This window comes from Grammomys surdaster, unplaced genomic scaffold, assembly GCF_004785775.1.
Source record: "Grammomys surdaster isolate TR1022 unplaced genomic scaffold, NIH_TR_1.0 752, whole genome shotgun sequence".
Lineage (NCBI taxonomy): Eukaryota > Metazoa > Chordata > Mammalia > Rodentia > Muridae > Grammomys > Grammomys surdaster.
In genome coordinates this window covers 2,172,078-2,188,815 of record NW_021605171.1, presented here as the reverse complement: position 1 = coordinate 2,188,815, position 16,738 = coordinate 2,172,078, and the positions used below count along the sequence as shown (strand labels likewise).

Below are 16,738 nucleotides of genomic sequence, written 5' to 3'. Positions count from 1 at the left end.
CTCCGTCTCTCTCTCTCTCTCTCTCTCTCTTTCTTTCTTTCTTTCTTTCTTCCCCCCTCTCTTTCCTTCTTTCTTTTTCTTTATTAAGGTATTTTCTTAACTACGGTTTCCTCTTCATGGGTTACTCTATCTTGTGTCAAGTTGACAAAACCTGAACCAAAATCCAACCAAGACATCAACCAACCAAGCTATGGAACCAGGTGAGAAATTGAAAAAGTGGCAAACTACTAAAGCACCAAACTTTTGATCTCCTATGATCAGTAAAGCTATCGGTGCATTATTTCCCAAACACGGGAGCACAAGACAGGAGGCTGGCAAACAGGGAAGGGTCAAAAGAGACATTTGGAATGATAATGAAGACCTTGGGTAGTAAGTGTGCATCGAGTGTGTAGGACAAAGACAACTGAAACTATGACACAAATGCAGAAGTTCACACATCCTCCTGCCTTCCTATCTTCTCTTAGTGATGTAGCCTGTGAAATGCTAGAGGACATGCTCAGATAATGGCATATATATGAAAGTGGGCATCACCCAGGAAACAAGACTCAATCCCAGAAGAAAGGCTTGGCTGAGATAATGGTGGAAGAAAGGTCAGAGACAACAGCTCTGTAGAAACGCATAGAGCTGCAGAGCACAGGGAGTCTCCAGGCCAGAGATCTCATTAAAGAGCAAGAGAGGCAACTGTGCCCAGAAGACAGTGGAGAGAACAGGTGATCTGAGATCCTTGGATTTGAGGGAAACCTTATCAGACAGTGTGGAAAGTTTCCTGAGAGAAAAAATGTAAAAAGAATTAGTCTTGGAGGAGGAAACAGAAGAAAGACAGCATTACTCCAGTATACAGTCTGCACATATTTCCATAGACAAACCTTCATAATTATAGAATATTAATTTAGCACCAGGATTTTTTACATCACTATGCTGAGAGTTTAGGGAAAAGGAAATAGAGAAGATGACAAAGCAAGAAATTCATGGCTAGATGTGGGGTGCACAGCTGCAATTGCAGCACTTGGAATGTGGGAACAGAAAGCAGGAGTTGCAGATCATTCTCTCTCTCTCTCTCTCTCTCTCTCTCTCTCTCTCTCTCTGTCTCTCTGTGTGTGTGTGTGTGTGTGCGCGTGCGCGCGTGCACACACACACACACACACACACACATATCACAGATTAAAAATGACTTTTAAAGCCCCAGAATGTGATTTCTGGAGGCAATCGAAGGTTGACCATCACATTACTTTTAGATCTTGATTTGTCTCTGCCCACGGAAAGAGTGACATGAAATCATCCAGGGTGTCCACCACTGCATCAGCTTGACATTGCTCCAGCTCTGTCTTCCCAGCCAAATCTATGAGACAGGAAAAGGCCATTTTGCATCTACCAACACGCTCAATTTACACTACTACTGATGTATCAAATAGGCGACATGTTGACACTTTAGAAAATCCAAACGGTATAAAATTGTTGTGAGTCAGAAGACAGAGTGGTGGATGGGAGCAAATTCTAAAATTCTTTACTCCATTCTTTGTACAGCCTGAAACATTACAATAAAAATCTGGCTCCAGCTTTCATTATAACATTTCAACTTTAAAAATAATAGAATGCCTTAACCCTGGGACAGCAAAATGCCTCGATTGACAGTCAGACAGGAGCTCAGTCATGGAACCCTAAGTATCACACCATGAAGCTAGATAGGAGATAACCATGGAAACTGCTGCTGCATCCTGGGGGGCACCGGCTCCTGATGATCAAATACCGACTGTGGTTAAGCTACCTGCTGAGGCTACAATGCATTGTTTCTTGTTTCAGTTTGTTGGCTGGCATGTTCCTCCCTGCGGCTAAAATCCCTTCAAACTGAAACATTTTCTTAGAAAGAAAGCAGAGGCTCTATCTAACCTCGAGAGGTAAACAAAAAAGAAAATTGGAATTAAAAAAGGAAAAATAAAGTTACAAAAACTTGCAAGATTCTTTAGATGTTTAAAAATTTTTTTTTTTGAATTCTTATGTGCATGTATGTATGCAAGTACTCCTCATGCCAGCAATTCAGAAGAGCCTGTTGAATCACCAACAGACAGTCGTCCTAAGATGCCATATTGAGTGCTGGGAACACAGCCCGGGTACTCTGGTAGAGCAGCCAAGTGCTAGTAATTGCCGAGTCATTTCTCCAGCCCCAATTTACAAGATCTTCAAAGCCTTCAATATAGAAAAAGAGTAAACACTGACTGAGATTTCTTTAATTTTGTCATCATTTTTTTTTCCTAACAAGTCATTGATCTTTCTAATCGCTTCCTCTCTGATGTCAATTGGTAATGAGTCCGTGTTAGAGTCTTGTAAAATTGACTCCTTTTGTACAGCGGTACCAAATTACTAAGCTCAAGGTAATCTATGCTGCTGATGCACGGCTCAGGTAAACTACCCCAAGGTGAAGCTGTTCAGGGGTGAAAGAACATGCTTGCTTCACTGACTTGTAACTCTTACGTATGATTTCCAAGAATTGATTCTCCTCCCTAGCCTGAAAAAGCCTGTCACAGTCTGGCCCCCCCCCTCCCCCCCCCCCCCCCCCGCAGCCCTGGCTTGACTTCTATGATCCAGGGTTTGGCAGTTACTTTCCATCAGGTGATGCCTCCATCCATCGACATTTCTACTTCTAAGCTGCAGGTGCTCTCAGTCACCTTTGAAAATATTTGGAGCTTTCTTCCTTCTTTAACTTCCGACATCAAATTACCCAGACGCTTCACCTCAAATCTACTGTTCCCTGTTCATTCCGTGAGGGCATGTCTCCTATTGTGAGTGGGCCCTCCAGAAGCTAAGAAGCTCAAGCACGTTCTGAAAAAGAGACATTCCTTGCCTGTCGACCTGTGGCTGGAAAACCTGATCTGGTAACGGGTATTGAGATCAAGGAAGGTCTTTACAAAGAACTGAGAAGTGCTAGTGCTAGTGGGTGTTTGTGACACACACGCACACACCTTCACGCCCCCCACCTTCACCCCAGTGCTCGTCTGAGAATGACAAAATGTGTCTACTGTGCCTTCTAGCCCATCTCAGCTGCCCAGCCCTGCAGAGGTTCTGCATACTTTCTCGGTTTCTCCACACTCCTCTCTTTGAGTTCCCCCTACTGTGTGCCTAGCTGTCAGGTCAATCAAGAAGAAGCTATCACCAGAATAATTGTCCTATAGTCATTCCTGATCATGCTAGGGAAGTCCATGTCCTGGATTTTCTAACCAGATTCGGTGCATTTTGCTAAGTAAACCTCCTTCTGTACCCTACAAACACGAAGGGTTTGTTGTTATTGTTGTTGTTTATTTGTTTGTTTTTTTCTTGTGGCTTTTTCTGTTGACTTGCAGTACTGAAAGTCTGGTGAATTTAAATGAGATCCATTTGCCCGCCTCTTCAGTACTATTAGGAAACCCTTAATAATGCAAACTTTTCAGGGTCGTCCCTGAATGAAATCTGGAAGCAAGGAAGAGTGGATGGATTCTATGCAGCCCCCAGGAGACCTTGATGTACATAAAAGGGTGTAGGCCTTGGAACCCTAGGTATCCTCTGAGGCTCCACTTAAATATACCTTTCTTTTCTAAGCCCAACGTCCATAGATGTATTCCATTTCCTCTGACTCTTTTCAAGTCTCACTTGTTGAAATATCTGCTAGTATACCTATTCTTGTGCTTAAACCTTTTAAAATTAATTTTATTTATTTATTTTATGTATATTGTTATTCTGCCCTCATATTCATTGTAGGTGAGCCTGGTGCCCACAGAGGACAAAAAATCATGATAGATCAACCAGGGGCTGGAGAGATGGCTCAGTGGTTAAGAGGTCCTGAGTTGAATTCCCAGCAACCACATCGAGGCTACGACCATCTGTTATGGGATCTGATGCCTTCTTCTGGCGTGTCTGAAGAAAGCTACAGTGTACTCACATACATGAAATAAATAATTCTTTAAAGAAAAAAAGATCAACTAGACCTGGAGTTATGGATGGCTGTGAACCACCACTTGGATGCTGGGATCCCAGGCCTCTGCAAGAACGACAAGTGCTCTTAATGCCAAGCGGAGTCTCCAGCCCCATGTTTATGTTTAAAACAAACAACCTTTCCCACCAGATGGAGTCTAATCATCATGGGTCACTTGGGTGCTCAGTGTGCTTGGATAATGTAGTGGTGGCAGTCGGGTGGAGTGGACAATGCTAATTCTAGTAGATTATTTAAAAAGAAAAAAATCTTTAAAAGAAGTCCAAAGTTGCTTTCTTACTATTTTTTTTTTTTAAGTGGGACGAGCAGGAGAAGGGAGCAGGAAGCGGAATATGATGAGAGGAAGGCAGGTGCCATCTCTGTTTTCTCTACTCACTGCCATGATGAGGTGTTAAGGAAGCCTCAGGTGGTACCCAGCAGAGGCAAGGATGCCACCTTCCTGTGTTTTTCAACACTTAGAATGAAGGACACTGAATTATGATTCCAACAGTCCAACAAGTTCCAGCTTTCCTGTTCTGTATGCATTTCTGGCTATTTTTGTCTGAATCATGATACTTAATGCTAGCATGACATACCAATCCAATTTTCCAGCTATATTCTAGAAAGGACATGATGGCAATGTGGTGTAATATAGGATGGGCAGGTACAATATAAAATGAGGTTACTGATGTGATAGCACATGCTTGTCATCCAAGCCCTGGGTAGGCTGTTACAGAAAGATAAAGCATTTAAGGCCAGTGTGAGCTATACAGCGCATACCAGGCAAGTCAACACTACATAGTAAGACCTGTATATAAAAATATAAAATAATAAAATAATACAGCTGCTTAAAGCATTCACAGAAAGTTCTACTAACAGATGATACTTTTATATTGTTCTAATCTTCATAGCCATTCTTAATTGCACCATACTTAAATAATACAGCTGTTGAAGAAATATTAAAGAAACATCACATTTTTTTCAGTTATTTAAGGCCTTAACTAATAACAAGTGTATTACCTGTGTTTTTAGTCAAATATCTTGCTATTGCAAGGCTCTGATGAAGTGTAAGTCCTTCCACCTCCAAAACAGGGATTTTACCAAATGGAAGAGCTGAAACAGAACAAATGGAAGCTCAACCTCAGAGCAGAGCAAAAAAGAATGAGAAACAAGGTGTCATTTAAAGTCTGTAGATACACACATATATTCTGTATTTATAGCCGGTAGTGGTGGCATACACCGGTAGGATTTGCTGAAGGAGGCAGAGGCAGGAGGATCACGAGTTCAAGGCCAGCCTGGGCTACACATTTTGGCGGGTGGTGGTGGCGTACACCTTTAATCCCAGCAATTGGGAGGCAGAGGCAGAGGCAGGCAGATTTCTGAGTTCGAGGCCAGCCTGGTCTACAGAGTGAGTTCCAGGACAGCCAGGGCTATACAGAGAAACCTGTCTCAAAAAAACAAACAAACAAAAAGAATTATATACATAATAAACTTATATATGTACATAAAAACATATATATGTATGTATACACACATATAAACTTTAAAATATACTTACCTTTAAAAAATACTATTCTGTTTGATCTCTATCCAAGTCCCTCAAAACATTTCCTCTTAAACAGGACAATTTCACATTCTCTGGTGCAGTCTTTACATTTTGTTAGCTTTCAAAACTGGATATAAAGTCAGTTAGAGAACTGATTGTAAAAATCATGTTTCTGGGTGGGGCTTGCACCTCAGTTGCCTAATATGCACAAGCCCCCACAAGTCTCTGGGTTTGATCCCCAGCACAGCGTAAACAGGGTGTGCTGGTTTATGCCTGTAACCTTAGCACTTGTGAAGTGAAGCCAGTAGGATCATGAGTTCAACATCATTTTAAACTTGATACTCTGGTCAATGTGAGAATTAGTCTCAATTAAAACAAACAGGAAAACTAACAATAACACAACTGTTTACAGGGATACCATGTGCTGTGCTGTTGCATTGTCGAATTATAGACTGACTTATAAATTTACTACTTTTTAAAAGATTTACTTATTTTTATTTGTTTTTGTGTTATGTGTGTTTTGCCTGTATGCATGTATGTGCACCATGCATGTGCAAGTGTCTTTGGAGGCCAGAAGAGGGAATGAAATCCCCCTGGAACTGGTTACAAATGGCTGTGAGCCACTACATGGGTACTGGAAACTAAATCCCAGTAAGAGCAGAAACTTCTCTTAACCACTGAGACATCTTTCCAGCCACATATTTACCTTTTATAAAAGCCTGTGTTTAAAAGCTTCATTAATATCATAGTCTCAAAACAGACCACACGGATTTGTTTAAAACATATTCCAACAATTAAAGAGTTTGAGTTAACACAGAAGCGAAGGAAGTTCTAATCCTAGTCTTATTTTGATGACGAGCAATTTGAAGTATATAGTAAAAGATGGAAGCATTTTGTACAAATATAAGTTATAGCAGACAACAATGCTTTATCAGCAAATTTTACTTTTTTTTTACTTGAACTTTTTTACATCTGTGAGAAAGCTTTATTAATTAATAAAATTTAAAACAAAATATCTGAACTAGATAGCTATAGTGACCGTAGCATTCTGATTAATATTCTGTGTTGTGTGAGTCACCCTTGTCAATGTGATTAGATTGAGAGAGGTCTACATTTGGATTCACATCTTTCTGTGAGGATCTTTCCACAGATGATCAGATCACGAGTTTCTGATCCAGTGAATAGTTTATTCTACTCAGCGATTCTAGCTTCGGACGTGTGGAAAGTAGGGCCTTGCTGGCGGAAGTGGACTTCGGGACCTTGTCTTTCATCTTGGTGGTAGCATCCTCACTATTTTCTCTCTGCTCCCAGCTCTCACCTGGTGAGCATCTCTGCTCCATCATACCCTTTCCATCATGGTGTTTTTCTTCCTCAGGGCCCAAGCAGTGAGCTGACTGCACTGACACTATGAGAATATTCTGCTTTCTTTAGTTTCTTCCCTCATTTCTGTCACAACCGTGAGAAACTAACATAAATGTTAAAAATAAAGGGTAACTTATATGATACTATTCAAAGCTCTTCTTTTCACTTGATGGTAACTTTGAAATTTTTCTGACTCAGCGGACCACCATTATTTCAATGACCATGATGTGTGTGAAGAAGCTCCCCTAGGTGCTTTTCTCACGGCTCACATAGCTTCCCTTCCTCCATGCTCTTTCTCCTGGCCTGACAGAAAAGGCAAGGCCTGGCACTGAAATATTGCTATCCCCGTTTTTCATAGTGGCACTCCCTAACGAAACATCCGCCAGCTTGAGAACTTGAGAATAGCCAAAGGCAACAACTCTCAGCCTCCCCACCCCCCACCCCACCCCTGTCGTTGAGGCTGGCACCCTCCCTGATAGATGGCTAAGCACTTCCCAGTGCAGGTGGCTCCTGTCCTGGGGAGAAGTGAAGACCAAACATCCTTGGAGAGGTAAGTGATGTACTTTGGGCCATGAGAGAACAATTAAGTGTCCCTAACAGCTGTAGTCAGTTTGTAAAAACACTAGTTCCTGATAGCACCGTCACCTCCCCTGTTACATAACCCCAAAGTCTAAGAATCTCTGCTTATGTATAAAAACTCCAAGCCTCTAGATGCGTGGTCACATTCCTAACCCTTGCTGTGGGAAGTGCTCGCAACCTGAGCCTGGTTCGAATAAAGACTGTTGTTTCACTACATCAGGTCAGCAGTTCTTAGAGCTTTTCTCAGACCTGGGAATAACATGAGTAGCCGTGTGTGTACTGACTCCAACTTCCCAGACAGTATCTTAGGTTTGAGGTAGTTATTTTGAGCTAATTGGATTTGAACATAATTAGTTTGGAAAGAAGTAAAAGCAATAAAGTATCGCTCATAAGTCATGTACCCCACACAAGGACTGGGACCAGACAACTATACGCATATCACATCCGGTGAGTTCAAGGTCAGTTTCTTTCACTTTTCAAAGAAGCACAGCTTTGAGTACTGAGCCAGTGAGTACATCAAATGCTGTTCAAGGCCCTGAGCTGCCATAAGCAAAACAGAGAGATCCAAATAAAACGGATGTGACCGGAAGGACTTCATTTGCAGCACGGGTGTAGACAAAAGGGAGGTGGCATTCAGAACTTGGAAGGGAAGCTCGGAAGTGGTGCTAGAAATTTAACATACTCATCAGTCCTCAAGCATTCTACCCTGAGAAAGGACTGTTAACTAGGGACTCCTTGTATAAACAAGGAGCTGATGTTTGGAGAAGTTTATGGAAATTAGCAGATCATGCCCTGGGTGGAGGTGCTGAGGTCAGTTGACCAGCTGTTTCCCTATGGTTCTATGAGCCATCTATTGAGAAAGAAGATAAAAACCAGAGTAAGCCCAGAGAACTGTAAGCATCTGTTTTGCTTACCTGAACAGATGCTTCTCAGTGTTAAGCTCTGTGTGGGATTAGGTTTGCATTTCAACGGAAAGCCTTGAAATACACTCTCCCTGCACAAGGCTGAACAGTTTGTGACACTTACTTGGCTTGATTTTAGGCCAGTCAGTTTGTTCTATTCTGTGATCTTCATACTTTATGTCCAAATAAGCGAATATGTAACGAATAATCTCAGCTCTTCCCCTCATATTAAAATAAAGCAGTTTGTAGTTTGGCATGGTACAATTCTGGAAAGAGAGAAAAAGGAGGTGGCTTTTATTGTTTTCACTTGTTAAAAATCCTTTGATGTTTTCATAAACGTATGCAAATACAATGGATTTTAGTCATTCTTGCCAATTATTCTCTTTCATCCCTCCTCCCCCTCCCCCTGGAACTATTCTTTCTAACAAAGCTTGAATTCATTGTTTGCTCAAAAACATACAAAGGTATACCAAAGAAAACTCATAAAAGTTTAATGACTTACATTTAATAGATATAGGTATGGGATGCATAGCATTTTTATAACACAGTTTTATAATGACCAGGCAACTGATGGACATTTTCACAGGAGACTGAGTTCTACTAAATTGCTCTGTTTTTGGACTAGCTTATAGAGATTCTCTAAATTTTAAGGTCAACTTTAAAAGCATAGATATTAATATACATTTGAAAACTAAGACTTTTTTCTTTTCTTTCTTTCTTTCTTTCTTTCTTTCTTTCTTTCTTTCTTTTTTTTTTTTTGGTTTTTCGAGACAAGGTTTCTCTGTATAGCCCTGGTTGTCCTGGAACTCACTCTGTAGACCAGGGTGGTCTCGAACTCAGAAATCTGCCTGTCTCTGCCTCCCAAGTGCTGGGATTAAAGGTGTGTGCCGCCACCGCCCGGCCGGAAACTAAGACTTATATATATAAAAGTCTTAATATAATAATAAACCATTACTAGCATTAATAATTACCTGAACTCTCATGTTATAAACCAGAATAATCATTGACTACCATATACTGATGCAATAATTGTAGCAGTTACATGAAAATTGTTCATTTAAAATGGTGAATTAAAATGGTTTGTGGTGAAGTGGCTCAGCTGGTTAAAAGCACCTGCTGGGCAGACCTGAGTTCAATACCTGGAACCCATGTAAAAGGGTGAGATGCAGCAGCTCCTGTCTGTGTCCTAGTTCCAGTGCTGCTGTGGTAAGATGGGGTATGGAGAATGGGCCTCAAGCTTAGTCTATGCAACAAAAGAGATCTTGCCTAAAGAACAAGATGGACAGAGAGATAATTCCTCCAAATCCAGTAAACTTGCTAGCTGTCTAAGCCTGGCCACCTACATTCTATCTCCAGAACATTCCAGAACATTCATGAAGGTGAGGAGAGAGAACTGACTCCAAAAGATGTCCTTTAACTTCCACATATATACTATGACACACATGCATTATGTACACACACACACACACACACACACACACACACACACTATTTAATTAAAAATGTAAAGTGATAAAGATCCTTTAAAATATACATTATGAAATTATAATTCTTACTAGAAAATGAAAATGTTTTTGTTATAACTTCTTGATATATTTATTATTATTTTTTTTAAGATTTATTTATTTATTATATATGAATACACTGTAGCTGTCTTCAGACACACCAGAAGAGGGCATCAGATCTCATTACAGATGGTTGTGAGCCACCATGTGGTTGCTGGGATTTGAACTCAGGACCTCTGGAAGTGCAGTCAGTGCTCTTAACCACTGAGCCATCTCTCCAGCCCCGATATATTTATTTTATATTTCAAAGAACAAAATAGCTTACAGAGTGTGAAACTGTTATTCCTAGTTGTAGTTTGCATTGAAGAGCTTTTTATAAAAGTTGGTTAGCATATATAAATATACTTCTCCTTACATACATAGTATATATGTGTGGGACGCGCGTGTAATCGTCTCGCCAGCAAGAACGCACACGCACACACATCAGGATCCTTCCGTAGGAACATGTTTATTCCCAAAAACAAAATGGTGGAAGAAGACGCCAGGCCCGGGAAAAGCACTGCTTATATACCCTTAGAGCGGTGTATTCACCTCTGACTGGCTGCTTACTCGTTGCGCGCCAAAACGCCGTGGGATGGGCTTTAACTTTGGCGGGCTTTTACCATGGCACATGCGCAATTTACTTGTTTACTAGGAAGAATCCCGGAAGCCAGAGCCATCTTCCAATGGCGGATTTTGCCAGCACCCGCCGCGGCTTCCTACATCTGCCCCTTTTTTGTTTTATTGCAGAGGGTGGTAGTAGAGATCCCTGGGAAAGTTTCGTAACTCCCATATTTGGGGGTCTCACGGCGGGTCTGAGTCTCTTTGGAGGGCGGTGCTCAAACTCTTACCCATCACTGGGTCAGCCTCCCCACCCGGGGCTGCCCTGTCTTAGGTGGCCGAGGCTTATCCGTCCGCTCCGTTATTGACTTACCAGACCTTCTATCCGTGGAATGAACACCTTAGTGGGCAGGGACTGTGTATAGATATGTTTGAGCCTTTATAGGGTGACTATACCAGAAGCCCTTGAAGACAGCGGCTGAGGAATCTGTCTACTGGCTATTTCCTTTTGTTTTGTTAAACAGGCACTGGTCAATGTCCCGTGTCTTAGGCTAGCTGACGTTTTTCCACGCCCAGCACCAATAGGGCTAACACCGAGGAAAGGCGAGCCACCCTGTCTTAGGCTACGAGGAATATACCCGCGCCCGGGTCATTGCCACTCGCTAATCCCGTCATGGGGTTGGCTTGCCATCAATTCCCCAGTTGTCCTCATGGTGTATATCTGGCATGTGGCGTCAGCCTATTTCCCGTCATTGGGACCAATGGCAGCTGGCCTGGAGACGAAAAGATGGAGCTGTCTATCTGGCTGTCCTTGGCCTGTCTAGCGTGGTACCAGTCATGACTCAAACTCAAGCCCGATCAAGCAAATTCCGTCTTGGGGGAATAAGCGATCAAGGACTAATAGTTTAAGACAGTCTCCCTTACCCTATCAGGTGCAATGGAAGCAAGTCCTCTGAGTGGAAGGGCTAAGGGAAACAGAAAGAGATGCAAACACCCATCCCTGTGCAATGGAGTCATCTCCTAGGGGTGCAAGGGCTGTTTGCCTCAAAATTCAGGTACCACAGCTACACAGACAAGGACCAGCCAGGCCAAGACTCCTCACCGACCCAGTGCAATGGGCAAATCCTTTGGGGTGCAATGGCTGATGTCCCAACATTTAGCACCACCACTAGTGAGGGGGAGACTACTTATTTTCGAAGCAGTGATAACCACACTGCAGGGGAAGCCCCTAGTTCTTTGGTCACAAGCGCCTGTGCAATAATAGCCTTGTCAAGATTTTGTTGAGCTCTGAGTTTGCAAGTCAACCAAAAAATGAACACTAATCCGCAACATAGGGCATACCAAACAGGCCTACTCCCACCCACTTAAAAAAAAGAAAAAGAAAGAAAAGAAAAGGAAAGCTGAAGAATCTAGGACAGTCTCTCAGTCGGGGACAGATCCACGAGCGTCGAGTTGATGTTCACCACAGCTGCTCTCAATTTTCTGAGTGTCTCATTGAAGTTTTCTGACCAATTTCCTGTAAGATATTGAAACAATTTTTTGGACAGATTAGCTACATTATGTCTGACTGGTATGGGTTTTGGAAAGGCAGATAATATGGTCCATCGTTGTTCCCCCGATATACTATGAACCTGTATCCCTTGGATCAGCACAAGGGCTGTCATCAGAGTTTGGAGGGTCCGCTTGGGTGTCACCTTCTAATATCGCGAGTCATCGCGTCAGCCGCTCTGGTAGCCAAAACGGGTTGTCTTTTTCCTGTGGAAAGATACAAACCACTCCCCTGGCTTTTATTAAAATAGAATCTGGACCTTTTCATTGTCCGGTCAAGATGTCTTTTTATTTGACCATTTCTTTTGGCCTGTCAGGCTCTAAAATATTGAGGGTAAAAAGTGTTTATCTATCCCTCATCAGTTAATTGTCAAGGGAAATTAGGACTTGTATCTCCCTTGAGAATATCCAACAGAGGTTTATGTTCTTTTATGGTAAGCTGAAGATGAGGTTTTAGCCAATTAATATCTGCTGTTAACAACTTTTGAGAATCATTAAAAGTAAACTATTTTTTGTATGTACACTTGTAAACCAGAAGATGGCACTAAATCCCACTACAAATGGTTGTGAGCCACCATGTGGTTGCTGGGAATTGAACTCAGGACCTCTGGAAGAACAGTCAGTGCTCTTAACCGCTGAGCCATCTCTCCAGCCCCAATTATCTACTCTTATTGAAATTTTCTGTGCCACAATTGAATTCTCAGATATTGAAAAGATATTGTCTTTGAATCTTTTCTGGAGCAACAAGTACTTTAAAATCTTAAAGCTCATTGTACTAGAGCAAAGGCTTGCAGAAAAACTCCTTTAGAGAGATCAGCCAATAAAATATACAATGAATAATATATACTGAGAGATTTAGACGCTTTAACCTTTTCTATTAAAGCAACAACAATTTTTTTAAGGCCATTAATCATTCTTTGAGGCAAGCTTTTTTAATGAATGGCTTCATGGGCTCTCAAAAATCACAAGCAATTTCACTTAATGTAAACCTCTCACCTTTACCAGGAGGTAAAGGAACTGTATAAAACAATCTTCTAAATCTATAATAATTTTATATGTATTTACTAGAACGGCAGTTGGAGTAGGCAAGTCAGGCTGTGGTGCCCCATTAGTTTTATAAATCTTAAATTTGAACTTTGTTTTTGGTTTGGTTTTTTTTGTTTTGTAGACCAGGCTGGCCTCGAACTCAGAAATCTGCCTGCCTCTGCCTCTCAAGTGCTGGGATTAAAGGCATGCGCCACCACTGCCCAGCTCTTAAATCTAAGCTTCTGCTTCACCCATTTTGTACAAAGTCTTGATTCAAATGTAAATGTTTTTAATCTTGGCCTATATCCTGAGGCCTGGCCCAAGGATTATCCTTCCTGTACCAAGGACAAGTTTCAGTCAAGTAACCTTGGTCACCTGACTGTTGCTCAAGCCTCTGTTCCTGGGACAGTCACTTTAAAAACTATCTAAATTTTCACATTTAAAACACCCCCCATCCCTATGGCTCTGTGCAAGCTATGTCCAGACCCTGATTGTATGAGGGCACAATTTCATCGGAAAGACGAATGTATCTAAGTCTGTCTTTGCTTGTAAGGTCTGAGAGCTGTGTAGGCAGTTTAACCTGATTAGCATTACATTGACCTTCTCTTACAAGCATTTTAAGATCCCAGTCTACATTGTCTTAATTTAAATGTAAATGTTCTTAATCTCTAGCAGGCCAGCACTGTATCACAACTTGCTTTAAATATTTTATTTAACTCTACCTGCTGTCCCCCCCTTCCATAACATGGGCGAATCAAAAAATTTTAAACTCAAGATTATAACTGTCAACTGTAGCCAATGGAATACTGGCAGTTTAACTAAATTTTTTAAGTTTCTTTTGTAACATTAGAGTATAACCATTAATTTTGAGAAGCAAAAGCAAAACCAATTTAAACAATCTATTTTCTCTAAAATCAACACCAAGTAGACTACCCCTATGCTACAAAGTTTTGCTGTCAGTTTTTACACATAAATGCATGAAGCAGCTTTTACTATCTCATTGAAGAGATATTGGTTTAAAATCTTATTTTTTATACACCTGGTTTTTGAATGACTCTAACCCTGAGTTAGTTTTACGCCACTTTTTGTTACCAAAGTTGTAAATTTCTAATCACACCCAATAATTTAAGCCAATAATCTATAACCAAGACATGTAGAACATTTTTATACTTTTAAAACCAATTAGAAACAACAATGAAGTGGCTATATATCTTATTTTTAGATCAAACAAAATTTGTTGTTTTTTCTAGCTGTAATTTTAAGAGAAAAGCACCTTGTCACAGAGATTTTTCTAAGACAAAACAACTCTTAGCTTCCTTATAAAACCCAAAATGCTGCTGATCTCTTTTAAAAGCAGCTTATGTCAACTTCAATTCCTGAAAAGGCTTTTTTAGCTCAGCTCAACTCTTAGCTACAGGTGTAGGGTAGCTTATCAGTCTCTGTTGTGTAAATTAAGACTGTCTTTGAAACAAAGTTAAACTAGCCCAAAGGTTGGATCAAGCAGTTTCAATGATCCTCTCTTTTGAACATGTAACAAACACAGAACACCTAGACAACGAAACAAAAAGCAAACACAAACACGTGGACATTGGCGCGCCAAGGACAGACAACAGAGAAAGACATCTAGGAGCTACAGAGAATTTCAGGACGTCTCCCGAATTCTCTGTTTCTAGATGAACTCTGAAATTCTTTTTTGTTGACACAGCTCAGAGAGAGGACACCTGTATTTTTAAAACCCTTTCTCTCTCTCTCATATTCAAGATGTAACTTTTCATCTCGTTCATTGGAGATGTAGCAGGCAGCTATTGTAACACTTCAATACCCTGCTTTCTAGTTTTCTAATTCTTTTTAACCCTGTTCTTTCCACCTGAAGCAGCTTTTAGACTGCAGGCAATGTCTGTTTAGAATTTTCCTTACCTATGTTTCACTGTTACCTCCTAGGCAAAATCAGCACAGGGTCAATACCTCATTCACCTAGACTGCATCCCCCGAAACACTCTTCTTGCAAACACAGCCTCCAAATAACCATCACTAGCACCAGCACTCGATCTCGTGGCGGCGGCGGCCGTTTATCTGGCTGGCATCTTTCCTCCTCATCTATCTCTTCATCTGAGTCTTCTGCCTCAGAGGAAGTTAGCCCCTCCGACTCAGAGGCATCAAGCCCCAAAACTTCCTTTACCGGATAAAGAAGTTTCTTTTTTGGGGCCTTTTCTCCTTTTCTACGTTCCTCTCCCAGGGCGTCCTTTCCCTCATCTTTCGCTTCCTTGGACTGTGTGTCTTTGGAAGGGTTTTTTTTCTTAGACATGCCTTTTTTTCCTTTTTCTTTCTGAGCTCCCTTTTTTTTCTGAACTCTTAAGCGCTTCTTTCCCTCTGTTTCTGACATGCTGGCCTGCAATCCGTCGACCACTCCCTGGGCCGCCGCTACAGTTGAGCGGCTTCTCTCATCCTGCAAAACCAGAAGGAGGAGGACGAGCACTGCCTGGGGAGGGAGACGAAATAAATCAAGTCCAAACATATCTCTCAGAGAGCTTTACTTTGTCCTACGGTTCTGGATTAACTCCACGCATGGAGGGTCTTCTTAAACAGCACCGGCGATGGTGGATTCTCCCGGGTTTCTCGGCACCAACTGTGGGACGCGTGTGTAATCGTCTCGCCAGCAAGAACGCACACACATCAGGATCCTTCCGTAGGAACACGTTTATTCCCAAAAACAAAATGGTGGAAGACGCCCAGGCCTGGGAAAAGCACTGCTTATATACCCTTAGAGCGGTGTATTCACCTCTGATTGGCTGCTTACTCGTTGCACGCCAAAATGCTGTGGGATGGGCTTTAACTTTGGCGGACTTTTACCATGGCACATGCGCAATTTACTTGTTTACTAGGAAGAATCCCAGAAGCCAGAACCATCTTCCAATGGCGGATTTTGCCAGCACCCGCCGCGGCTTCCTACATATATGTGCAGATAGATACATATGTTCATTGCATTAAAAATTAAACATATAACCTTTTCCAGTCAAATATCCATAAATAACAACGACTACATTGTGAATTCTTCATAAAGGGGTTGTTTTATTGTTAATATGTGGTTATGCTATTTTATATTGTAGCTTACTCAAGGAAGACTATTAAAATTTTTAGCTATCTGTGTTTCTCTAAAAAGATATTATTCTGTATGAGATTTGGAGATATAAGCACTTCTAGTAAATGCTTATCTTTCTCTCTAGAACATTCTTTCAACAGTTTTAACATTACAGAAGCTGTGCCTGCACACCACATCCTCAGTTCTTGTATGACTACATTCCATTTAAAGGAAAAGCGTCTTGTTCTACAGGAGCAAAATTCCCAAACTGTAGGCTTGTATTTCTTGGATTATATATGTGTATTTTGGAAATATTTAAAAATAGATAAAGATAAATGCAGATGGAAATAATTACTGATTCTAAAATATTTAATATATTTAATAAGGTTTTGCACAAAAATAAGGAATTCCAAGTCAATGTGTTTATGACTAGTTTATGTAAGCTATGTAATAAAGCTATGAAGTTATTATATATTCAAAGAAATTTCACAATAAACACTAAGAGAAGGCTTAGTGCCCTAGCTAGACTTTTTTTTTTCCACTTAGCAGTTCATCTCTGTGGCCAAAATCCCACTCTACTGAAGCATATCTGCCTCAGACACAAAGGTAGGATGTGTCCCCAACAAGTACACTGAAGTACAAGGCCAGCAC

General features: G+C 41.1%; 1 protein-coding gene across 2 annotated transcripts in view; it reads right to left on the bottom strand.

Moving 5' to 3' along the window:
* Hpgds (hematopoietic prostaglandin D synthase) overlaps nt 1–16,738 on the bottom strand; it is a 31,382-nt gene that overhangs the window by 10,796 nt on the left and 3,848 nt on the right. For both annotated transcript variants that reach the window (XM_028782471.1, XM_028782472.1), the window contains exons 2-4: nt 8,454–8,595; nt 4,961–5,053; nt 1,230–1,339 (exon numbers count right to left, since the gene is read on the bottom strand). In XM_028782471.1, coding sequence (XP_028638304.1) covers nt 1,230–1,339; nt 4,961–5,053; nt 8,454–8,586 — 336 coding nt within the window. In that variant the 5' untranslated portion in view covers nt 8,587–8,595. The remainder of the gene's footprint in view (nt 1–1,229; nt 1,340–4,960; nt 5,054–8,453; nt 8,596–16,738) is intronic.